The sequence below is a fragment of the Salminus brasiliensis genome, chromosome 1 (assembly GCF_030463535.1).
Source record: "Salminus brasiliensis chromosome 1, fSalBra1.hap2, whole genome shotgun sequence".
Classification (NCBI taxonomy): domain Eukaryota; kingdom Metazoa; phylum Chordata; class Actinopteri; order Characiformes; family Bryconidae; genus Salminus; species Salminus brasiliensis.
The window spans coordinates 32,088,830-32,116,297 of NC_132878.1; the positions used below are offsets into that span (position 1 = coordinate 32,088,830).

The 27,468-nt window shown below is 38.0% G+C and overlaps 1 protein-coding gene across 8 annotated transcripts in view; it reads left to right on the forward strand.

Moving 5' to 3' along the window:
* dnmt3aa (DNA (cytosine-5-)-methyltransferase 3 alpha a) overlaps positions 1-27,468 on the forward strand; it is an 86,718-nt gene that overhangs the window by 16,062 nt on the left and 43,188 nt on the right. For 4 of the 8 annotated variants that reach the window (XM_072677779.1, XM_072677787.1, XM_072677796.1 and 1 more), the window contains 5 exons: positions 8,192-8,299; positions 11,678-11,734; positions 24,754-24,973; positions 25,658-25,701; positions 25,828-25,977. In XM_072677779.1, coding sequence (XP_072533880.1) covers positions 8,192-8,299; positions 11,678-11,734; positions 24,754-24,973; positions 25,658-25,701; positions 25,828-25,977 — 579 coding nt within the window. Of the gene's footprint in view, positions 1-8,191; positions 8,300-11,677; positions 11,735-13,257; positions 13,732-24,753; positions 24,974-25,657; positions 25,702-25,827; positions 25,978-27,468 lie in introns of those variants that run through there. The other 4 variants (XM_072677826.1, XM_072677806.1, XM_072677842.1 and 1 more) reach the window with 4 other exon arrangements.

The window sequence follows — 27,468 nt, forward strand, 5'->3', positions numbered from 1 at the left end:
GTTGCGTTAGTAGTGTAGATCCTTATTTGAATCAGAAGAGGTACCTCCCAGCACTGGTAACGTTGAGTGAATAGGGAGTCATAGCTAGCGGGTGGAAAGTACTGATAAAAGCACTCTGACTAACAATAGTGGAAGGTTTTTTTTGGTGGTGCAAGACAGAATTTAAAGAGCCTTTTCCTCGTCTATGAAGAACTCTTTAACCAAGAAAATGAGCTTGTAAGCTTTCCAGCTTTCTTGCTACAGTGAGTATAGTCTGGATTGTTGCTGCAATGTGTTTTAGGACATCTCCACTGATGGAAACCCTGTTTTTATTGCATTACGTCTCGTTACCTCAGGCGTCGTGTTCTGACGGCCCTGCTGAACTTTTGGCAGCGTTAGTTATTGGCCTGCGGTGTAGTATTTATGGCAGTTGTCAGCTAGTGTTTTATTTGGCACAGAGAACACTTCTTAGAACCTGATCTCAGCACACACACACACACACACACACACAAGAGCACACAAGCATAGTTGCACGAGTATACATAGTAAGCGTACACTCACCTTAGCACGTTCCTCTCACACACAGCCACACACTTGATTAGCAGCATCTGAAAAACCGTACTCTGCGAGTCAGTGATGCCAAGTCCGCCTGCATAAATCAAGGCAAATGATTTTTGAAAACTATTTTTTCCCTTAAAGTGCACTAGAAAGCACTGGCCTGCGGTCAAAAACAAGGCTTGGCCTGGAGTCGTGGTGTTAAAGATGTTTGTTTTAGTGGGAGTGAGCGGTGTTGTCTTTGGCTTGTCACATGCTCCTCATAGAGGTGTTTGAGCCGCTCTAATGTCTGTGGTGTAACGCAAGCCTGGATGATCCATAATTCCACAGCACAGAGCTGCCGTCTTCATGGTGAGCCTGTTGAAGTGAATTGGAGCTTGCCTTTGATTTGTTATTACTGGTCTTATTTACAGCTCTCAAGTAAAGCAAAGAGAAAAGGCTACGTTAAAAAAAAATTAAGAATGAGGCGATGAGGTAAGCTGAAAATCTAAAATTGAAGCAGTGTAGGCGTTCTCTAGGATAAACCCATTTTGTCAGTTTAGGCAATCAGACAAGCTAAAGAGTTATAGGGAGTAACAAGCAGATTTAAAAACGAGATCAACATTGCAGAGAAAACTAATGTTTATTACACAAATGCAGCAAAATGAATGCAGTGTTAGTGCAGCAGTCCAGCCTCACCTAAACATTCATACCAGCTTAAAATATCAGTCAAATCTCACTCATTTCATCTACTATAGCTTGACGGCACATTCATTACTGTTTTGTTGTTTTTATCCCTGTTTTGCTTTTTATTGTTATTATCCGGTGTCGACCAGAGGAGGACTGCTTCCCCTTTTTGAGTCTTTGAGTTCCTATCAAGGTTTCTTCCTCCAGCTCTGAGGGTTTTTTCCTTCCCACTGTTGCCACTAGCTTGCTCAAAATAGGCTGGGACCTGCATCTCTCTAAAGCTGCTTTGTCACAAAAAATACATTCAAATTTAATTAATCTGATATTAATATTCGACTACTCAGATTATAAATCGCTCAATTACCAAAGAACTAACATAGTTATCAGCTTTAAATTTTAGCTTGAGGTTGTTTTATGCATTTGGGAACTAACAATGAAGACAATAAAGATGAATTCCTTGGTCAGAAGTTTCCTGCTAATATAAGAGATAAATAAACCTTCAATATTTTTCTCTTGTCTAATTTTAAAACCTAGGATGTTTAAAGTAACAGCAATAAAATCTAACAAAACTAAAATAATATAAATCATAAAAAACTATTATAAACTATAAAATAAAAAAAAACTATAATCAGTTTTCTCATCATTTCTCAGATCAACAACCACAATATTGTCGACTATCCGCTCATAACCAGTAAGCTGATTGGCTATTCTTGTTGAAGGGCAGGACTTTTTCCCGTAACCAGCAAGTTGATTGGCTCTTTAGGTTAAAGGGCTGGACTTGTTGACACCAAATTGAGAGTTACGAGAACTTCAACCAGTGACTGGTCTTCTCTTTTATAAGCTATAGATTTCTCCTTTTACACTCCATAATACATTATGAAAGTCATAATGTACACTGGAGAGAGGAGAGTACAGCACGCCATGCAGGGGTCCTCACATCCTCACCAATAGCAGCATGTCGTTGACACATGCTCGCGCGCTCACAGTGACAGACATGGTATGAGTAGTGATGAGTCCTGTTTAGGCTGTAATGTAATCCTGCTAGTAATCACTCTATTTTTAAAATCTACCTGTAATCTAATTACACTTTTCACTGTTACTGATTACAGTTCCATTTTCTTGGATCCTGATCCTGCATAATGCCGTTACTACCTAACTCTCCACTCTGCTAACCAGCCTTATTGTCTTAGCAAACCCCATCACAACCTTTACTTTACCTCATGCCATGTCAAGTTCTGTGTATTAAATACAAGAAATGTACTAAATTCATTAACCTGTGTAGATTGGTGGTGTGGTTCCTGACATCCTGATCTAAGCTAGCCAGAACTTACTGTGGCATTAGAGCTTGATGCATATGCACAAGCCATTGTTCCAAATAATTCAGTTTGATGTGGTCTGTCATTTGTATGAAAATATGATCACATATCGGATATTGGTAAAGGTTGTAAGATTTAGATCGACACTGGGAATTCCAGTACTGCAGCAATGTTCAGAAGCTCTCTAAGGGTTCTGGCTAATGCGCAGCTCTTACCATTCGCTTTGGAGGCTGTACTGAGGGGGCTGAACTGAACTGATTTACGTGTGCACTCTACTCCAGCCCGGCATCATTTCTGGCCCAACCCCTGTGTTACAGTCACTGCTGTGTCGTGAGTGCCTCTTGTTATGTTACTGCTGAAGTGGTACTGGTATGCTGTGTGTGTGTGTGGGTGTGGGTGGATAAATATGCTCTCAGAGGACGCTCCAAGAGAGAGGGAGAGCGAGAGAGTGAGAGAGAATGGAGGCTGCAGAGAGAGATGAGTGGATGATGAATACATAGAAGTAGAGTGAGAGAAAGAGAGAGATGGGGGAAAAAGAGAGAGACAGAAGAAGAAGGAGGCCGGAATAGTGGCCCGTTCCACCAGGGAACTTCCTCCTCCCTCTCTCTGCACAGTCTGGTTGCTTGGCAACAGGAGCTGCCCAAAATAACCCACCGATGACAGAAATAGTCCAGAGACGACAGCCGGCTAACGAGACGAAAACCTCACTCACCCAAAGCTGCTATTCCCCTGCCATAACGCTGTACATTACTAAACGAATATATTTACAGACCAGAAAGCCTACTATATACTATACTATTCTATATTATACTACACTATATTATACTATTCTATATTATACTATTCTATATTATACTACACTATATTATACTACACTATACTATTCTATATTATACTACACTATATTATATACACTATACTGTACTATATTATACTACACTATATTATACTTCACTATACTATTCTATATTATACTACACTATATTATACTACACTATATTATACTACACTATACTATTCTATATTATACTACACTATATTATATACACTATACTATTCTATATTATACTACACTATATTATACTATACTATATTATACTATACTATTCTATATTATACTACACTATATTATACTATACTATACTATTCTATATTATATACACTATACTATTCAATATTATACTATACTATATTATACTATACTATTCTATATTATACTATACTATATTATACTATACTATACTATTCTACATTATACTACACTATATTAAACTACACTATATTATACTATACTATACTATTCTATATTATACTACACTATATTATACTACACTATATTATACTACACTATATTATACTATTCTATATTATACTACACTATATTATACTATTCTATATTATACTACACTATATTATACTACACTATACTATTCTATATTATACTACACTATATTATACTACACTATATTATACTACACTATATTATACTATACTATACTATACTATATTATACTATACTATTCTATATTATACTACACTATATTATACTATACTATACTACACTATATTATACTATACTACACTATACTATATTATACTATACTATACTACACTATATTATACTACACTATATTATACCATATTATACTTCACTATATTATACTTCACTCTATTATACTATACTATACTACACTATATTATACTATATTATACTACACTATATTATACTATACTATACTACACTATATTGTACTATACTATATTACACTATATTGTACTATACTATATTATACTACATTATTTAATCCTATACCATACTTGCATAGAAATCATTGTATATTGGTATTACTATTATATTACTGTGGTATTTGAGAGAAACCCACTGTACATGCTGTACTACTGTAGTTACTCACCAAAACCCACCTAAACTACTACTCTTAGTCAGCCAGTCTCTGTTTACTGTACTAATATATTTGCAGTGATGTTGTACTATACTAATATAGCATATTACTACTAATATAGTTACACTGACATGAAAGTTTGGGCACCCTGAGTCAAAATGTCTTGTTATTGCCAGGACCTAAATTAAAGATCTGATTTTCAGAGGCCAAAGAGTTCAAGTGACCCTGTGTGGTCAGGATTTAGTAACACAATCTTTGGGAAGTGTCACAGCTTGTGAACATTTCTTGCAATCCTTGTTTGGGGGACTTCTGCCCATTTTTCTTGCAAAAGGCTTCTGGCTTTTGAGTATTTGAGGTATTTGAGACAATGTGCATGCACTGATTTTTGGATGATCTTAAGGTCGGTTTGCTTTGCAGGATATTGTAATTTAATCCAATCCTTTAGTTCACGTCCAATGTAACCAAAGTCCAAAGCATGATGAGTACACACCCATGTTTAACAGTTGGAGAGCTGATCTTTTCATGAAATTCTGCATCCTTTTTTTTTAAATTAAATATCACTTTATTTATATTTCGCCAATCTACACAATGCATTAGTTAGTCTGACAAAGATTGTGCAGGTGTTGATGCACAATAGAAAAGTACACCACCATTTCACAGTCTGCTAAATCTTCCTGGAGGTCTTTTTACTAATAGGGGTTCTGATTTGCCTGTCTATCAATCCTCAATCCTCAAAGCAGTTCTCTTGAAACATTTGCTTGGTCTTTCAGACCTCTGCTTGACCTACACCATTCCTCTTAACAACCATTTCTTACTTACATTATGGATGAAAAAGAAACAGCTACCTGAGAACTATTTCCTCTCTTCCTATAGGCTTCTCTTGCTTTGTGGCATCAATTATATTAAAAGGGAGAATGCTCAGCAGCTGCTTAGAATAGCACATGGCTGCTGATCTATGGAGGCAGAGGAGGGTGTCTGAAACCTAGGAAATGCTGCCTACTCAGACTGGATTCTAAGACAGGAAGCCACCCAGTCATGTCTAAATCAAAGTTTAGTAATCTAGCCTTCTGTTTAATTAGAGTAAAAATGCTAATGGCTAATGACAACACAGCTAACCGCTCATATCTAGCAATGAGCTGTTAATTCCTTGGCAAAGTCAGGACATATAGTTGCATAGACCTTCATCACCACTCTGCCTTTTAAAACACTGACTTGATGCAGCGTCGGCAGCAAGGCATCAAGTCAGCTAGTTTATTATACTTTATTATATCTACTTTACTACTATGGTTACAAACCCATTATATCTACTATACTACTTTAGCTACCAACCCATTATATCTACTATACTACTGTAGCTACAAACCCATTATATCTACTATACTACTATACTTTACAAACCCTTTATATCTACTAAACTACTATAACTACAAATGCATTATATTTACTAAACTACTATAACTACAAACCCAATATATTTATTAAACTACTATACTTTACAAACCCATTATAACTACTAAACTACTATAACTACAAACCCCTTATATCTACTAAACTACTATAACTACAAACCCAATATATTTATTAAACTACTATACTTTACAAACCCATTATATCTACTATACTACTATACTTTACAAACCCATTATATTTACTAAACTACTATAACTACAAACCCATTATATCTACTAAACTACTATAACTACAAATATTATCATGTATTAATACCAACACTTAAAACTATATTTATCTGCATGTAGCACATTTGTTCTACTAAATGCCAAATATGTTAATGTACAATTTTAGAATACTACAGCTCATGCTTTTGTTTTTAGCCTTATAATACTGAGCTTTTGTCTGCCCCTAACCATGTTATTTTCATCCCAGTAATCCACTGACAGAATCTAGACTTTGTACAACACCTAAACAAATTTCACCTGTCCGCCTCAATGCTCTGCTGCTCTGAGAATACTCCCTTGTCTCTCCTTCACACTCTTCCCAATCTCTGCTCTGTTAGAAAAATATACAAATGCATGACTACAAACAAACGTGTGTGTGTGCCATAGGGTTCATGTCTTTGTCAGACTCCTATTTTCTGTTAATGTTTAACAACCAATAAAATACAGTCCAGCAGGTCAGTAATCCAGAGCAAACACACACACACACACACACCCTCACATGTGCAGAATGCCTTGTTCTGAGATTGTCCTGTGATGATTCATTGAGTTTTGTCATTTAAGCTCTTAAAGCAGCATTTTTCTTATTATGGCTCCAAACTCTGGAACAGTCGGAGAAGATCTGACAGCACTACATAATTATAGGCACCTTTACAAAGACACTAAAACCCATATTGTCAGTTTCATGTATTGTTTATTTTTGAGCCTTTTCAATAATGTGTTAATCAATTCATTTGCATTCATCATTATTAATATAATAAAAACTGTTCAACCTGATGAGAACACATAGCTTATACAGGTCAGTTGAGGTCACGGAATGCTGCTCTGAGTGTATGTGTGTGTTTTTATGTATACTAATATACGTGTTCACCAGCCTTGTAAGTGTGTGTGTGTGTGTGTGTGTGGGGGTGTCTGTGTTTGTGCGTTTGCTTGAAGCAGTGGATGATGAAACAGACGCCACTAGTTTGTCACGCTCGGGAGAAAGCACGACCTCACATGACTGCACGGTTGCTAGGAGGGTTGCCACGGAAATGACATCACACCCGGCTCATGCCAGACACTTTAGTCAGCAGAGCAGCATCATGCTCTCCCGGTGAGACAGTTGCTAAGCAGTATTTTCCCCTTAGCAACCACTGTCTCCCTCTCTCTGCAACGGGTCCCCCAGTGAGTGTGTGCAGACAGATGATACACACACAAGGTAAAGGAGGGTACAGAATGTATTGTGCCATCAGTAGGCTGTGTGTGTGTGTGTGTGATGAGAAACATCAGTGGATACAAAGGAAATGAATGTGTTTCAGAATAAAACTATATTTTACCACTTTAAAGAAAGGAGAGTATTTTGTCTGTGTGTGTGTGTGTGTGTGTGTGTAAAGAGTGTTTGGTTTACTGATGCCCTCCAGATAAAACTGCCCCTGACTCCCAAAATAACATCTTTACTTCACTCACTAATGGAGACTTTGCATCAGCCAATACACTGTTGTGTGTGTGTGTTTTAAGCCCTGGTGTATTCTGTTCTTTCTCTCTCTCCCTCCCTCTCTATCCGTCTATCTCTCTCTTTCTCTGTCTCTCACTGTCTTTGTTTATTTCCCCTCTCTCCCTCTCTCTCTCTCTCTTTCGATCTCCTCCGTCTCTCAGTCTCTCTTTCTTAGTGTATACATTTCTCTCTCTCTCTCCGCCTGCCTCTCTCTTTATATCCCTCTCTTCCTCTCTCTCCGCCTGCCTCTCTCTCTCTCTCTCTCTCTCTCTTCCCAGATGCTCTATGGGTTTCACATCAAAGGCAACAGACACACAGATCTGGGGGAATCACAGAGGCTGCTGAATGGACTGTGTGTGTGTGCATGTGTGTGTGTGTATAAATACTCTTTGAATCCCCTTCAATTAAAATCATATCTACATTCTCTGTGTGTGGGCTTTAGAGCCACAAGCTGTGTGTGTGTGTGTGTGTGTGTGTGTGGTTTTGAGCTGTGGTGTTACTTCTTTGTAAGCATGCTGTAGAAAGCATTCTAGGAAGTGTGTGTAATCAGAATCGTTAAATTATATGTGTGTGCAGTCTGGTAATATATATATGTGTGTGTGTGTGTGTGTGTGTGTGTATTCGCAGAGTTCGGAGCAGGAACAGGAAGTGTGTGGGCCCATGCAGGAAGAGGCCCCGATGGACGCTCCAGCGCGCAGAGTGGGGCGTCCGGCTCGCAAGCGCAAACCTCCTGCCGTGAGTAGAGTCACACACACAGACGATGAAGACAGACACAAGATCACAGTCATAAGCAAAGACATCATAGTAATATGCCCTAACATTGTGATGTCATAAAAATCACATAACAACTGTTGCTAAAGGTGGCAGTTTAACATTTACATTTAGGGCATTAGGTTGATGCTCTTATCCAGCACTACTGGCGTTTGACTAGGATACACAGCTAGGTGAATGTAGTGTTAGGAGTCTTGCTCAAGGACTCTTACTGGTGTTGTGTGGCGTACTGCCCCAGACAAGGAATCGAAACACCTGTCTGTCAAAGGGACGGTTGTGTTGGTATCCACCAAGCTACACCAGGCATTTAACCCCATCAAGAGTGGGTTTAGCTGGTTTGCTGCTTGTATGTTTCAATCACATGACTGGTACCTTGAAGTCCATTACATGACATATTCAATAGCTAATGCTGTGTTTACATGTTGCTGCGAAAGAAAACGGGAACGGAAACGGATGTAGTCACTGATGGTACATGCCAAGGTTTTAACATTATGGAGTGATGTAGGGTCTTAACATTGAGCGTAACACACACCGCCACACACAGGAGATGAGGTTTGTTTCCTGATTCAGACAGGAGTTTCACAGCTATACCATAAAACACTTTGGGCAAGCCTGTTCACACTACACTCAACCTACCGACAGTTGTAAATCTCTTTGGATAAGAGTTTCCACTATGTGAATGCGATGCTTACGGACATCTACACTACTGTGTGGACGTTTTATCCGTCTAAGCACATTATTAAAGGCATTTATCCGGGCATTTAAGAGAGTTTCCGCTGGTCAAAAATGCATATTATTTTACAACAGATGTAAATAAACATAAATGCAGTAATAATTACCAAGAACATCTAATTGTGAAGAAAGTAGTTGAGCACTGGAAAGCACTGGAAACCTGGAGTCAAATAAACAGCACAGGATCACTAGCTAGAGCAGTGAAAAGCTTTAACAGCTACATAGTACTAGAACAACATTCAGTCTTCTGCATTAATAGATGTACCTTTCACTTGTGAGCAGAGTGGTTAAGTTTTACACTGACATTTAAATATCATGTTGACTCTGCAAGTTGAACAGAATTAGTCCATAATTAATAATACAGCAGTAAAAAATTACTGCAATGCATTCAGCAGTTTTTATGAAGCTGATCCGTAGAATGTGAGGGATTCTCTTGTGTGAATGTGTGAGAGAGTGAGAGACAAAGAAAAGTCCTTGGTCTGTGAGCTGCACTCTGAGGGTTTGTTTTGGCAGTGGGACTTCATTGAGATTTTTTTTGCTTTGAGTTTCTGTGGAATTTATTATTGAGTATGCTGATTTCTAGTGGTCTGAAAAATCTTACCTTGGAAGTTACCTTATAACTTACAGTACTAGATATTGAATAATCCATAGTAGTTAATGAATAATTAATTGTGATTACTGAATAATTCATAATAGATACTAATATAATTAAATAATAATTTAATTCTTACAGAATAATTCAAAGTAGTTAATGATAAAATGGCAGCAGTTACATTATAACCTAGTTAACTTAGTTAATAGTTATTAATAATATATACTGAATAATTCATAGTAGAAATTGAATAATTTAGAGTAGAAATTGAATAATTCATAGTAGTAACTGAATAATTCATAGTAGAAATGGAATAATTTAGAGTAGAAATTGAATAATTCATAGTAGTTACTGAATAATTCATAGTAGAAATGGAATAATTTAGAGTAGATATTGAATAATTCATAGTAGTTACTGAATAATTCATAGTAGAAATGGAATAATTTAGAGTAGATATTGAATAATTCATAGTAGTTACTGAATAATTCATAGTAGAACTGGAATAATTTAGAGTAGATATTGAATAATTCATTGTAGATACTGAATAATTCATAGGAAAAAAGAAATAATTTTGAGTAGATACTGAATCATTAATAGGAGAAATTGAATAATTTAGAGTAGATACTGAATCATTCATAATAGATATTGAATAATTCATAGGAAAAATGGAATAATTTAGAGTAGATACTGAATCATTCATAGGAGAAATGGAATAATTTAGAGTAGATCTTGAATCATTCATAATAAATATTTAATAATTCCTAATAATAATTTAAAATAGTATAAATGGAATAAGTCACTGTATATACTGAATAAGTCAAAGTAGTTACTGATTAGTAAATATTAGTTAAATGTTAAACATATCTGCTATAAATTATGCAGACCTTTTGTTGATTCAGATATTGAATGTTGTGTAATTGCAATATCATTTAAGCTGATGTGTTATCTCTACTGTGTTCTAGTGTTTGTGTGTTTTTTGTTTTTATGATTAGCCCAAACTGTGTGTGTGTGTGTGTTCGTATGGGTGCAAATTCACTATATTTAGCTGCTTTAGATCTAAACAACAGTTGCACAAGCATGCATGTGTGTGTGTGTGTGTGTGTGTGTGTGTGTGTGTGTGTGTGTAGATGATCTACAGCATAGCAGACTGCTGTAGAGTAAGTATTCAGTATCATGTAATGTATCAGGTGTTTAACACCAGGCTACAGAAGTCCTGCAGTAAGTTTACCTGAATTGAATGAGTGCATATTTTTCATATCAATGAAATATCAATACAATTATAACCAAAATGCAAGAAAGCATCTCTTGTCATGTGAGTTGGTATATTTTAATAGTTGAAATTGTTAATATATTGTCACTTACACAAAATCAAGTTTCACATTCAATTCAATTTTTCACATTTTTCAAATGTTCTTTGAATTTTTTTTTTCTTCTTTTCTTTTTTTTTTCTTTTTCTTGTTTTTAACACTGAATTCAATTGAAAGGTAAAGTTTTTTCCTTTCTCCTGTAGTTTTGTTAATATAAGGTTTTTGTGCGACAGCGACAATTTCCAATGTTGTCCTGAGATAAATAATGTTGATGTACTATATATATTTTATTAATGTTGAGAAGAGTGTGCTTTTATACACACCCACACACACATCACATTTCTTGTTCCCATTTTCTGTCCATTAAACATATTTAAATGTTTGAGTGTTTATAATTAACACACATAATGACTTCAATTACTTTTGTTTTCATGGAAATCTGTGCTAAAATACCACATCTAAATAAAATTGATGAATGAATAAATAAAAACACTGGTGGGCATTGGTGCAATATGTGCAAGCTTAGCCATTTGCTATTTTGAGATCCTCTTCAGATCCTTCCGGTTCTGCCATGCACTTCATCTCAGTTCATCTGGAAACCTGGAGTGGATTTTAGGGCGGGTGCAGAGTTGGATCAGGATTGAATGCTTAAGTATAAACACAGCGCAGAACATACAACACACGACAAATAACTGTTGTAATTTCACACAGGACCACCAGGGGTACTATGGAGTAGAGGCCATCTCCAGAATGCTCAGAATGAGCCAGGTACGACCGTGTGACATTCACACACACACACACACACACACACACACACACAAACATACAAACAATGTAATTATAATCACTGCAAATGTTTGGCAGGTGTTAAAGTTTACAACTGGGACCCAGGTTGGCAGATGCTTTGTGACGCTTCCAGCACTTCAGTCTATTGTATCTCTTTATCTGGACCAAAAGGTAGCCAGCAACCAGATCCAGCAGCTAGCTGGCTAAACACATTGCAAATGTAATGGAAGTATTTTATTTCCATGCTTCAGTTCTACAATGACACAGTCCGATAATGATCGATAATTAGACAGTAGAGAGCAAGAATTAAGATATAAGATTATATGAAAGACATTAATGGATCAGGACTGTGAAAATTGTGTGTAGGGAAAAGCATGGCCACTGGAGGAACTTCTTATTTAAAGCTAGATCATTTTGGGGGGGGGGGGGGTTTATCTTCATTACGTTGTTCATTCATTCTGTTTACTCATGTACTTGTCAGGGACAGCAGCCAGTTATACTCATTATCAGAGCTGTAAACAAGCCAGATTTAGCCCGAAAGGCTCATTTCCGTCTCTTGGCACTGGCAAAGAACCACTGTTAACTAACTCGCATTAAAAGTTAATTATTATTGAGGTGTTTTGCTAAAACATTCAGATTAGCAACATTCTGATTACACTAGAAAGTTCAGTGACAGATGTTGGAAAAATGCCATAAGGATATAAGAAAATGTATAAATTGATGTATAATTTGCTATATGTGGGCTAGGACCTACCAAATAGGGCACAAACCAACACGGGGAAAAATGTCACATTGACTGTTTATATGGTTAAAGAGTTGTAAGCTGACCATGCTTTTGGCCAGTTGCTCCTGAACGGTGTTCAGACAAACATTTTTCTAGATTTTCCCTGAAAATGTCTCACTTAACATTTTCATGGCAAGTGTGTTTGATGGCTGGGTGTTGGGTGTTGTAAGCCACAGAATTCACTCCTATATATGACTTGAATTTCCTTGTTAGTGGCTGTAAGAAAGCAGCATTTGAAGGCAAAGGACCAACTTACAACTAGACTCCCTAAGTAAAGATAGAAATGCAATAGAAATGGAATATCTGTTGATGAGTGTTGGTGTTGGTTTACAAAATGTACAGTACTAGATGTGATGTAAATATAATAGATTGTAATTGCATTGCACTGATATGTAGTCAGAAGCAAATGTGCCAGATGGGTGCAGATATTTGTATGTATTTAGGTTGGAAAGCTTTTCTGCTTCATATAACATGGACCTTTGTAACTGCAATGCTTCATTTCACCAGATTCTTAACAACCAGTCCCTCTGTCCTTCCTATTTAATTATTAGATTAAATATAAGTACTTCATTCCTAAATAATGAACAACGTTTAACCGTATATTACAAAGCAGGTGCTGAAAGAAAGATATATTTTCTGGTGTAGCAGAGATGTGCAAGCTTTAAAAATCTTTTAACTACAACCTAAAAAGATACTGTGTCCTTCTCTCCTCTACTCTTTAACCAACTACAGCTCTTCAGCTTGATTTCATAGATGGGCGACTACGCTTTTGGTGGCCCCATTTTTTGAAGAATTAGCCAGAATGTCCAGAAGTCTAACAGCAGAATGCAGTTTTACGCATGCCAGTCTAACACACATCCTGATCCTACGTAGACCCAGGATTCATTTGGGCCAACTTCACTTGACTTCATAAACACTTCTGGAGATGGATCCAAAACCTTAATGCTGAAACATGAGATGTAAAAATCGAATGGCGAGTTTATAGAGGTTTGTGTGTCTCAGCACCTGTGGCAGCGTTAAATTAAAGAAAGAAACAGGAAGCTCTGGCAGCATAAGAGACGGAAGTGAAAAGAGACAGACAGATAGAGCGAGAGAGAGAGGGGGGGTGAGAGAGAGAGAGAGAGCGAGAGATATTCAGCTAAGACTGCAGAGACACAGATACGCTGCGTTGGCTAAACTTGTGCTTCTGAAGATGGTAAGTCAAGTCTGCGGTTTTTCCACTTTGAAGTGACACTTCTCACGTCTAATGCAGCAGCAGCTTTCATGGGGACGTTAGCACCTGGCTAACAGGAAGTTAGCCTTCACCTATCCTAGCGTGATGCTTCTGTGCCATAGGCAGCCTCATGGTTTGATGCTCTAACTCTCGCATTGCCTCTGGGCTGATGCGAGTCCTAGAACTGATCCATCTCTTTGCTAAGCTCTCAGTGACGCAAACACCAAAAGTGTAGCTGACCCTGGCTAATCTGGATAAAACTTGAGTGGTGAGGTGTGTCCAACAATGCAGCTGTTGGTTAGTCCTGGCCACGATCTGGGTCGCCACAACTGGCAGTAAATGAAAGCGCCTAGACTGGAAAAAAGCAGAAGGTCTAGCGTGGTTGGATAATGCTAGGAAAACACTCTCTTTTTAGGACAGTTGAAAACGACATGTGACAGCTTGGTCCAGCTCTCTAATCTTCCTGCCGTCACACTCTGAATTGTAGTCGAGGCAAAGATCTAGTTGAAGTCTTCATTAGATGGCTTACCCATCATCATCCACGCTGAACGGCACATTGTGTAGCAGTTGTGTTAAAAAATCCAAGGGCTCTTGAGCGGTGAAAGTGTGCAAATGTCGGCCTTGTTGACAGGAGATTGATCCAAAGCTGGGGATAATTGGCCCTCTTCCTCCTCCTTTCATTCAGAATGAACTAGCTAGTGCTGTAGCTGTAACAGAATTGGTAGTTAGTGGTCCTCTTCCACTGAGAAAAAGTTACTCAAGGCAGATGAGCCCTCATCAGCATTTGGGCCATCTAGCATCTGACGAGGCAGTCTCTGTTTTCTCCTACCTATTTTTGAATAATAAAACCTATGTAAAACGTTGGATTACTGAGCGTTACTGTATTCGTGCTTTCATCTAAGAAGTAAGCCTACATCCTCACGATAATGTTTTTTCTTTAGTTAGCCGAATGTCCGTAGTCAACTGATCAGCTCTGCCAGCTTTCTAATAACTTTCAATAGAGGTTATGCATTGATGTCACGTTCCCACAGGAACACGCCCCTCTTCAGTCAGGCTGAGTGGCAAAACATTCTGCTTACTAGGAAAACAAGCTAAAGGCAGTTGGACTCGACAGCAATCCATACAAATTACCAAAGAACCAATGGTCAAAGCCTCATATCCGAGAGCACAAAGTCAAGTAAATGGTCTTAAGAGTGTTTTCCACCATATTCAGGCTCATTTAGTAGACTAGTATATTCAGGTTTACTTGCTTTACCTTTTTCTTGAACTTAGCATGTTGCTGAATTTGCAGTTACAGTGGGCTTGTTTTTTTCCCACCTGTTTTCAGAGCATGACTTCACCAAACAGTGAGCTCCCACATGTTTCATGCCTGGATTCCATTGGTTTGTCTTTTCTTGAGCCTTCGGCAGTCTGTAAAAGAAAAACTCTGAAATTTCTAATGGTATATTTGCTGTTTTTTTTTTTGTTCAGCCAGTCCCATTGGAATTAATTTTTCATTCTTTCCTTTAACCTCAAAAACGTTTTCACCAGGTTTTGAGAATTTCCTGCTAATATTCAGCTTCTGACTGTTATTTGCGTGGTGACTGGAAAAAACCCTGCCACCTTAGCAAAAAACAAGTTTTATTGTAATCTTACTGGTAAAGTGGACATTTGTGGTTGCTTACATATTTTATCAGCAATTATAGTGAGTAAACTAACTAACTCAGAAGGGCTGTGTAGTTACTAATTTGCTAGAATTTCCACAGCAAGCGCTAGCTGTGAGGTCTGTTATCACTGATCTTGTTAAAGCCTGCCTACTAATAACTGTTTTTTTTCAGTCCTGCTGATGCTGCTGTTTCTTCATTATAGGGGTGCATGATTCCTCCCACGCTACTGAGCTCTGACTACTTTGTCTGTCACCTTGCACCCTGTACTTTTAGTTGACTTTGGTGAAAATGCACTAATTATTATATCAGATGTTGTACTTGTTCAGTATTTTGACATATGAAGAGTAATGCTTGATTTTTACTGTTACTTTTTACTTGTGTTAGCAAAAAAAAGATTTTTTAATCAAAGGTAAAAAACAACGTTATTCCCTGATTGGTTGGTTCATATGAACATGTTCTCAATGTTTTTAGTGTAAGCACAAACATTGGTATTGGTATACTATATGGATGAGTATTGAAATACCTACACATTACACAGGAGCTTTTATCTCATTCTAAATCCATAAGCATTATTACAGAGTTGGCCCCCTTCACAGCTTCTACTCTTCTGGGAAGGCTTTTTTACAAGTTTGCGGAGTGTGTCTATTGGAAGTTTTGCCCATACATTCCGGGGAGCCTTTGTGGGGTCTTTATGGACCTTGCTTTGAGCACTGTGGCACAGTCAAATTGGAAGCAGTTGTCCAAAATGTCTTATTCTGCTGAAGCATTAAGATTTTCCTTCACTGGAACAAAGGGGCCTAAAAACAACCTCATAGCATTATCCCTCCTCTACCAAACTTTACAGCTTGCACAATGCAGTGAGGCAGGGAATGTTCTCTTGATGTTCGCCAAACCCAAAGGCGTCCATTAGATTGATAGATAGAGAGGCGTGATTCATCACTCCACAGAACACGTTTTCTCTGCTCCAGAGTTCAGTGGTGGTGTGCTTTATGCTACTCCTCCCAAAGTTTAGCTTTGTGTGGTGATGTAAAGCTTGCATGCAGCTGCTCGATCATGAAAATCCATGCCATGAAGCTCCTGGTGAACAGTTTTTGTGCTGATGTTACTCTGTCTGGAACTCTGCAGTCTTCCAGTTGCTGTGGTTCCTAAACGCTCCCACTTTTCAATAATACCACTCATAGAAATTTCGGTGGCATCCTGTTACAGTACCACACTCTTTAGAACGACCCTTTCTTTCACAGCAGGTCTTTGACTAGGAAGGTGCTTGAATTTATACTCCTGTGGCAATGGGACTGAATGAAACACCGGAATTCAATAATTAAGAAGTGTCTACAAATACTTATGTCCATGTAGTGTATCTCGATATTTGCAGTAGTGATATTGCAGAAATCTGCAATATGCAAATGACGCCCAAAAAATCATAGTAATCTCTTGCATGCTGATACCAAGTCAAGTCAAGTGGGTTTTATTGTCATTTCAACTATATACAGAGTACACAGTGAAACGAAACAACGTTCCTCCAGGACCATGGTGCATTATAGACAGTGCATACAGAACACAAGTGCAACACAATACAAGTGCGGACAGACAACACAACACAATACAGACAGAGAATAATAAATAATTGGCGGTAGTGTGCAAATTATGCAGTGTGTAATAAATGGTGCTAGAGCTGCACCAACTTATCAACATTATCAGTAACACATAATAAAAACAACATTGTCAGTTATTGGCATCCTGTTATTGATTAGTTGGTTTAATGACCCTTCCCATTTCCATCATATGTCTGAAAGAGGGACAGTACAGACAGCAGTGCAGGGTTCGGCAGGACCCAAAGCATCCAAAATATGGAAACACTTCACTGGAAAAAGTGAAAAAAGTGAGCGTCTGTCTTCCATAAGCATTTAGAGAGCATATCCACAGCAGAATCACGAGGAACCCTCAGCACAGTCCGTAAAACTACTGTTAAACTGTAGTAGGTAAGTTGCCAATACAATAAACGCTAAAGGAACGAGCTGCATCTTTGTCTAAATAGTGCAGCTAAATGCTACTGGCCGATGATCAGGGCTGCTAATTACAGACTTGCTTGTCCACTCAGATATAGATACTTACTGGGATGTTTTGTCTTTTTTACCTCCTGACCACATGGAAACACTATGCTGTAGGTCGCTGAAAGCAGATCTTTTGAAAGTTAACATGGGTTTTAGCATGGTTTCTGGGTTTTTTATTCATGCAGACAGATGTTGCTGAAAAAGCTGTGGTTGTTTTAGGACTCGACGTGTTGGATGCGGCTGTTGACCACCTTTTTTGTGCTCATTGATGTCGCATTTGATCACATGATGTCACTGACCACACTAACACACTAATATATAACAACCGCAGGTGGTCAGTTCCGTTCTAGCTGAACTCAGAGTGTATGACTGGATTTAGAGTGATGTTTGAATTGGTAAGAGCTTCTTAGTGTTTGTTTAAATCAGAGCAATGACTGATGTGTGACTCGTCCATGCGTTTTCTTTCTTGAGTATTTTTTGGCTTTTAACTAAAAAACAGTGAACACAATGACAGAGCTAAGCTGCACTTTTATGTCTTCATTTACCAGGTTCATTTACAAACCCGGATTTGTCAGATTGATTTTGAGCACCCCTGATAATTTTGATGATTTTCCTTTATGAATCATTGGTTGTTCGGATCTGCAATTTCAGTTAAATATATCGTATAGCAGATGAACACAGTGATATTTGAGAGGTGAAATTAAGTTTATAGGATTTACAGAAAGTGTGCCATAATTATTTAAACAAAATTGGGCAGGTGCATAAATTTGGGCACCCTTGTCGTTTTATTGATTTGAACACCTTTAGCACTAATTATTGGAACACAAAATTTGTTTTGTAAGATCATTGACTCTTGACCTGCATACACAGGTGAATCCAGTTGAGGGTCACATGGATTCTAGTCAATATCAGCAGATACTTGAGAACAATGTTCAAGAATCAGTGACAAAGCTGAAGTTGCACCGGGGCTGGATATTTCAAAAAGACAATGACCCTAAACACTGCTCTAAATCTACTAAGGCATTCATGCAGAGGAACAGGTACAACGTTCTGGAATGGCCATCTCAGTCCCCAGACCTGAATATTATTGAAAGATTATCTGTGGTGTGATTTAAAGCGGGCTGTCCATGCCCAGAAACCATCAAACCTGACTGAACTGGAGATATTTTGTAAAGAGAAATGGTCCAAAATACCTTCATCCAGAATCCAGACTCTCACTGGAAGCTATAGGAAGTGTTTAGAGGCTGTTATTTCAGCAAAAGGAGGATCTACTAAATATTGATGTCATTTTTGTGTTGGGGTGCCTAAATTTATGCACCCGCCTAATGTCTTTTAAATATTTATGGCACACTTTCTGTAAATCCTATAAACTTCTCTTCTCAAATATCACTGTGTTCATCTGCTATATGATATATTTAACTGAAATTGCTGATCCGAACAGCCAATGATTTATAAAGGAAAATCATCAGAATTATCATACCACTGTAGTTGTTTCCCGCCACTGGTAACAAGAGAAAACAACAGGGCCCTTTCAATTTCTCAAAAACATTGCATGATTTCTGTAGCTTTAAGAACAGGTGATATCAGAAGTAATGCTTTGCATTTCATTTGATGGAAAACATCACACACAGAACATTTACACAGTCACAGTCTGTTACTGCTGAACTGAGTCATTATGTGTGCTGAAGTGTAGCGATATATGCAGATGACAGAAAAGCAAATGAGAAAGACAGAGAAAAAAAGACTTTGGTAGTTGAGGGGGTTCCAGGCAGAGTTGGGCTGGGTTACACATTTACAGAGGAAAACCACAAAAGCCCTTGGGAGCTGCACTGCTTGCCAAAGAGTTTTTTCTTTTTTTAGCAAAGACGCTTCAGATGAAATGTTTTATACCATCAGTAAAAATCACAAGACTCGAAAACGTTGCATTTACATTTACACTACGTTATGGTATGGTATCTGCGATATTTCCTGTGAGCACATACTTTTACACATGTGGACGAATTGTTTTGGTGCTTGATATGGCAAATGGCACAATTTTACCAGAATCAAGAGTGTATGAATAAAATAGTATAGCAAGAAGCTGAAGACAAGATTCTTGGTGACCACTGGTCAGCTGTATACTTTAGGTAAAACAAGCAAGGAGGTTCAGCTCCAGTCCAATGTGTTTAATAATATTAGAACTTTATATGATATTTGTATGACCAGCTTCACTTTATAGACAAAAGTATTGGGACACCTACTCATTAATTGTATTTTCTAAAATCAAGGGTATTAAGAAAGAGTTTATCCTGCTTTTGTCTTTACTGTCCAGAGCAGAAGGCTTTCTACTAGATTCTGGAGCACTGCTGTGAGGATTTGATTGAATTCAGCAACAAGAGAATTAGTGAGGTCAGGATGTTGGATGATCACCACCCTACCGCATCCCAAACTCCCCCAGCTCATACTAGATGGAGCATTATCATTCCAGAGAACACAGTTTCACCGCTTCACAGCTCAACACTGGGGGGCTTTATACCCCTTTAGCCCCTGGTAGTAGGCATAGTGCCAACAGGTTCATGTTTATGTGCTCCAGGGAGTCCTATTATATTGTCAATACTTCTCTACAGGGACTATACAGGCGGTGTGTGTAAGTGATGAATGCAACTTAAAGTAGCAGAATGCATTCATTAGAAGGGGTGTCTGCAAACATTTGGACATAAAGTGCGTATTAATTTAATCAGTACATTTAAGAGTGTATGTGTTTGTAGCTAATCTAGTCTGGATTTCACTTTGGTAGCAGTGAAGCCTGTAAACTGCCTGTCTTTTGTGTGTGTGTGTGTGTGTTTGGAGGGGTGATGAGGGGTGTTCTTTGACTTTAAACTTCATTACCTACACAGACTCTGTTCTTACTAATGACATACCAGCTAACAGCTAACCATTAAGTGCGTATGTGTGTGTACTACTGTTTGTGTGTGTGTGTTATTCAGTAGTCGTCTCCATTAACTAGGTGCATACAGATGGCAGTAAAACACAATCCAGCCTCGTTTTTCTGGACCGCGGAAGAGTTTTACAGCCCCACGATAAAGTCTCCAGACGCATTCCCACCCCAGGGGGCAAAGATAATATTGAAAGATTTTCTGTTTGAAGTGCAGGGCAAAGTGCTCAGGTGGGTGGGTAGGGTTATAAAAGTATACCATTAAAGACATGATTTGAGCACAAATTCCAACATGGCTAGCTTTGGCTGTGAGCTGGCAGCCTTCAGTGATGTTAATACTACTAATAATACTAGCTGGTGAACCGATGGTCTATCAAGTGTTATTTTCATTCATTGTTTGGAACATTAGTCTTTCAAATAGGCAAACCACATACAAGAGTGCAAGTGTGAGCATGCATTGCCAATGTAGGTATGCTGCCGCAGATTGGCTGCTGCCCTAGATGACGTCTGCTTGTTTTGTTTTTGTACTTTTGTGTGTTAAGTGTTTAATCTGATGTTTTCCCACCGGAGGAAGGTGATATCTTCCCCCATGGCAATAATAAAAAAAAATAATGCAGTGGTACTGTGAAAGCTTTCGAATTTTCTGTATTTTTGCATGAATCTGATCTAAAATTGTATCCTTTCAAGTCCTTAAAGTAGATATGCTCTTGGGTTTTCTCCCATGAACCACAACATTTCAATTTGGGTTAAGGTCTTGGTCATTCCAAAACTCCTTTAACCATTCTTTGGTAGAACGATTTCTGCCAAAACTGTGCTTGGGGTCATTGTCTTGCTGCATGACCCACATTCTCCTAAGATTCAGCTCACAAACAAATGTCCTATTTTTTTCTATAAGAATTTGCTGCTATAATTCAGAATTCATTGTTTCATCAATGATGGCAAGCTGTTCTGGCCCAGATGCAGCAAAACAGGCCCAAACCATGACACTACCACCACTGTGTTTCACAGTTATGTTTTTATGCTGGAAGGCAGTGTTTTCCTTTCTCCAGAAACGTCTACTGTGGTCTCATGCGTCCTCAAAACATTGTTCCAACAGAGGGCAGCGGCTTTCTGTCCATGTGATCTTAAGTAAACTGCAGATGGGCAGCAAAGTTCTTTTTGGAGGGCAGCGGCTTTCTCCCTGCACACCATGCACACCATTGTTGTTCTGTGCACTCCTTATAGTGGACTATAAGTGAAAAAGGACTTTAGTAGCTTAGAAGTTTCCTTGGGTTCCTTTGTGACCTCTCAGACTGTTACATGCTTACTTGCTCTTGGCGTGATCTTTGTTAGTCGACCTCTCCTGGGGAGGGTAATAATAGTCTTGAATTTCCTCCATTTGTACCCAGTCTGTCTGACGGTGGATTGGTGGAATGCAAACTCGAGAAATAGTTTTGAAACCTTTTCCAACCTGATGAGCATCAACAGCATCAACAGTTCTTCTTATAAGGTCAAAATTACCAGGTCTAATATTTTTGGCTCATTTATATATAATATAATATATATATGGATTTAGAAATTGGCTTTAGAAATATTTATATTAATACTATTCTGTAACAGAATTGTTACAGAAAATGCTTTGTAAATAAAACAATACTAATATTTTTAATAATTTAAAAAAAATATATTTTTTAAGGTAAATAATTTTACAGTCTAATGACTGTAGATATGTCAATATTCCACCTAACAAAAATCAACATTCTTAACTTTCTCAGAGTGGCTTGTAAAGTTAAGCACAGTATTGTTTAGCAACCCGCAGCTGGTATTTTGTATTTTCTTACATTTGTAATGTAAATGAACCTTCGTGTTTTTACAATGATGCTTTAATGTTCATAACGTTTTCAGGACGAACTTTTACAGGGCTACTCGTCGGCTCAGGCTTTGTCCTCTTTGTTGGTTTTATTTAGTCACTGCCAAGCTCTAGTTCTGTGTGGTGCAACCAGTTTCAGTTTAGTAATGTTTAAACCTGAGTAAACTCTTAAGTTATAACTAGTCAATGTACAAATGGTGTAGATGGCTACAGGTGTAGCTTTTGTAAATGGAACATGTGAAACTCGCTCATCTTTATGGAGTGAAAACATGAGAGAAAGGCGTAGAGAGGTTATGTAATGATTAGTAGAGTAAACGTGAATGACAGAGTTTTTTTTACAGGCATGTGTGTGTGTATGTGGTTAATGTTTGTGGTTTTCTACACACACACACACACACTTGGCAGCAACACCACACAGCCTAAAATATGAACGATGCAATACTCTTTTCCTACAGAGGTGTATAAGAAAAATCATATTATGCAAATACTGATCTTAGCGTAGTAGGCACTTCCACAAGGCACTTAGGCTTCATTCAAGGCCTATGTGTGTGTATGTTATGCATTGATACTGTATATTCCATTTCACACCACAACATTTCTAGTGTAGCAGTTAAGTGAACACTAATAACCAGGGAGCTTCTCAAACCTCAGAGTCATCTCATGACTGCTGAACTTCAGACATGCATTTGCTAAAAATACACCCACACACACACTCCTCTGTGACATGCACACACTGCTCATGTGCTCAAAGACAGCCGAGACATCAGATGCATGCCTGCACTCTGAAGGAAAGCTGAGTAAAATGCTGATAAAGGTGATGTTTCGGGACTTTTATGATATTCTCTATGGTGTACCACAAGGCTCTGTACTTGGCCCACTTTTATTTACGCTGCTTGGAGGCAATTTTTTAGGGTTATGTAGTTGATATACAGCCGTTCATGTCTGTGACGCCTGGTGTTAATCTCTATATCCAGCACTGTTAGCTGTGTGAATAAGAAGCAATCTTTCAAAGTCAAATGAAGACATGACTGAGAAAGCACACATTAGAAAACATTAGAAATTGTCAGCAAACAGACCTCTGACTACCACAAAGCTGCCACTCATCCATGCTTTTGTTTTTCTGTTCTTTATTGTCGTAATGTATTTCTCACAACAGACAATCTATGGCTCTTACCAAGTAATAATATCATTAAAATATGTAAAGAATGGTGTGTACAAATAGTGTCTGTGTATACACTAAATTTACACAACACAGAAATGAAGAATTTAAACAGCTGGTGTGCAATGTAGAGATGAGTTAGTGAATTTTATGTGCAATTATGGTGTAAAATTGAGCAGGAGGTAATATAGTAATTATAAGTGATTAGAAGTGATTATCTGGAGTGCATTCATCAGACTTCCTCTACCACTGATGAAAGGTGCAATAGAGTGTATGTATCCAGTAGATTAAAGTGTTCCTTGAAGTATAAAGTAGTAAGTATGTGACTTCGGTTGGGATGAAAAAACAACCCTGTTGTTTACAACCCTGTTATATTGCTTCAGAAAGAAAACACACTGATGTACTGGCTGGTTTTTGTCACTGCAATGGCTCACAGGAGCCACGTAGCACAGCATAGCATTGTCATTAGCACTGTAACAAGACCACTAAGTATTTTTGGTGTTTATTGCCTTAAGCTTACCCCATAGTGTTGCTGGCCTTTCAGTGTCCAGTAAGTACGTGTGTAGTTAGCTAGCTGAAGAGATTGAAGCTGGTTTAGCCTAGGTTTAAGGTAACCTAGCACCCACTTGCTTCCGTGCAGTGCTTACTCTTCAAAAGCTTTAGTCTAATGTAGTATAGTTTGTTTTAGAGGGAGCAGAAGTTGGAGAAAACAGATGAAAAAAGCTGATAATTTCTTTGTTTGCATGTTTGTTTCTGTTGACACTGGCACAGGAAAAGACACAACGGCAGTCACATGGCCATATTCTCCTAAAGTGGCTGTTGTGTTTGACTGTGCTTCAGCTTTATGTGAGGGAAGGCTTTCGCCAGTGGGAATGGGTTTATGTACATTTTGGAGGTGTAAATATAATGAGTCCAGTCTGTTATGTAACAGTTTTGGAGTTTTGGAATTGGCCCCTTTTCCAGCCCTGTTTTGGCTATGCTGGATTGTCTTTTCAGTGAAGAGACAACAGTGTTTGAGTAATAATGATCGTTATTCAACTATGGTAAGTTAAATCAGGTTTTACTTTCTTGGGAAAATGCCTTGAAATGTATTTTTTTTTCAACTTAATATTTTTCTGTCTTTTTTAGTGTTCCTAATTTTACTTGCATGACACTTCTCCATTACTTTATTATTTGTAAATTGTTGAGCTTTTATTTAGTTTTTGTGTTTAGTTTTATGGAATTGTTTTGTGTCTTATCGTTACTTAAATTGTTGCTTTTATGCACATGATTAATCACTTTATTTTTCTTCCTCTTTTTGTCCTGATATTTATTTTCACGTCAGTGTGAAACGTATATAAAAAGGAACATCCAATCTCTCTTTCTCTCCATCTCTCTTTTTACAGGTGGATAGTTGTGAATCTCTAAAAGAGGGCGTGGTGGGGGCGAAGGAGGCGGAGTGTAATGGTGAAAATGAGAATGGCGTTTCCCAGGGTGCTTTGCAGGGACGCTCCTCTTCGCCTGACTCCTCCCACCAGAACGGCTCCGACAAGGGCGATGAGAATGAAAACTCCGCCCCCTCCACTCCGCGAAAAAAACGCCGGAAACTCGAGCATCCAGAAAAACGTGAGTCATGGAGTTCCATTTTCTCATCGTTTAGCTTAGAGCAAAATGCAACAAGTTATAATCAACGGCTGTCTTAATCAATACTGCATAGAAATACATTAAACACTTAACATATACAATTTAATAAATAGATATTGCTTCAAATTAAAGCTCCGTTACCTGTAAAGCCTTTAAAAAGCCACATATAAGAAGACTTTTCCTCCAAAGACAATAGAAAACATAATAGACAACAAGGATATGGGCTCTCAGTTTTGTCATAAAATAATATGTTGCTGTATATATGACCTTTAACCTTGTATAAGTGGGCACACTTTCTTAGACTCATTAGACTGCACCTAATGCTCATACAGGTGTTCAGTCACATACACAACTTGTACAATTTCTATAGAGAAGTGTTGATCAATATGTAAAACTCCACAGCTCAACTGTGTTCTCTAGAGTCGTGGAGCGCCAGAACTAATGTGGTTAAATGCAATCAAATCCTCCTCACAGCATCATGTTCCAACATCCACAGTTCATTTTTAATGACATTTAATATGCTTGATTTTACAAAAAAAAAACACAATAACAATATTAGTTTGTTGAACAGGTGTCCACAAACTTTTGTCCATGTAGTGTGTTTGAGCAATGAACAATTTTAAACCTCTATCTCTCTCTCTTTCTCTCTCTTTTTCTCTCTCTCAGATGTAGAAGAGGATGGCAGCAGTAGTGATACCAGTAGAGGAGAGGTAAGCTCTCTAGATCCCTGTCCTGTATGAAACTGACCAGTCAGATCTATTACAAATGACATAACACAACCCTCCTCTGGTAAAAACCAGTCCAGTTCCAGTTTGCTGTTATTTGGCTGTGTGTAGGGTGACAGTGGGCGTATGCGCAGTTGTAAGGGGTCGGATATCAGCCTCCGTAGGAGACCCGTCCCCCGAATCACCTACCAGGCTGGAGAGCCGTACCACATCAGCAAAAGAGAAATGGAGGAAATGCTTGCTCGCTGCAGAAAAGAAGAGGTGGGTGAGGGAGACCATATGACCTCGGAGACCATGTTATGTTTTTCAGTCAGCAGAATAACGCTGCTGTCCTCCATGCGGAAGAATTTCGGTTCGATCCCCCACCTGGACGAGCACACTAGGCCGAATCAACACTGATTTACAAAATTCAGCAAATTTCTTCACATGTAGTCGATCATTCAGTTTGGTTGGCGGATTTTGCACTTCACCCATAAGGCTAACATTACAAACAAATGCTAGAAGTCAATAGTCACCCAAATCTTTCTATTAAATACTTGCCCACACACTTCTCTGAACCTGTTTGAACCACATGCAGCTCTTCTTTAAGGTGACACAGTCTTGTCAATGTGGTTTAGGAAACGCTCTGGCTATTAACAGTAACGTGTCACTGTGTCTAAAATAGCTACGCCTACTGTTCAGCTACACAATGAAGGCTTGCTCATTGTTATAGATATAGACACAATATGCCACATCCACCTAAATAAAGACCTGGGACATTTTGAATTTAGAGAGATTTGGTTATATCACTTGAATAATGAATTATCAATATTACTTATATATACTTATATTAAGTAATATACAATAGAACAATATACTTATGCATTACTTATATACTTGTTACTAGTCTTTGTTCAAAAAATTCTGAGAATTTAAAAACTTGAAAATGTCCCAGCAATTTTGTATCTTGAACATGTTTCTTGTTTTTGTTCAGATTTTGTTCAAAATGTCCAGAGAATTTCAAATCTTCTTCATTTTTTAGAAAGTTGTGTTTAAAATGTTTGGAGATTTTTGAATCTGCGTTATTTTTAAAATTCAGATTTTGTTCAAAATGTCCAGAAAATTTCATATCTGCTTCATTTTTTAGAAAGTTGTGTTTAAAATGTTTGGAGATTTTTGAATCTGCGTTATTTTTAAAATTCAGATTTTGTTCAAAATGTCCAGAAAATTTCATATCTGCTTCATTTTTTAAATTCAAATTTTGTTCAAAATGTCCCAAGCCAGTTTGGTATCTAAAGTTTTCCTAATAAGTTTACAACAGGAGATGCTAAGCTAATGTAGATTGGTGACAGTCAGTGTTTGTTAGCAATGCTAGCTTGCCGTCTCCTGTTCTAAACTAAACTAAAGGACAACACTTCAGATATCAAACATGTCGTGGCTGATCGAATGCATCTGGGGTAAGTCGTAAATCATGTTAATTGAATATTTTGCCAAACTATTCCTTTAATGACCTCGTAATTCAAATGTCAGTGACATTCGGGGGGAAAGTGCACGCAGGACAGCATGTATAACATTTGGAACTCGTTAGTTAACCACAGAGCACAATGGGGTGATTTTCAAACACGCCAGCCATTTTGCCCCATTGACAAAAAAAGGCTGTAGACGCAGGACGCAGTGCCTGGAACTGTGACATGATGACACATCCTCAGAGGACCGCAGAGTTTAGAGGAAGAATGGCTGAAGCTTAGGTTAGTAAGAAAGGAAAAAGGTGAG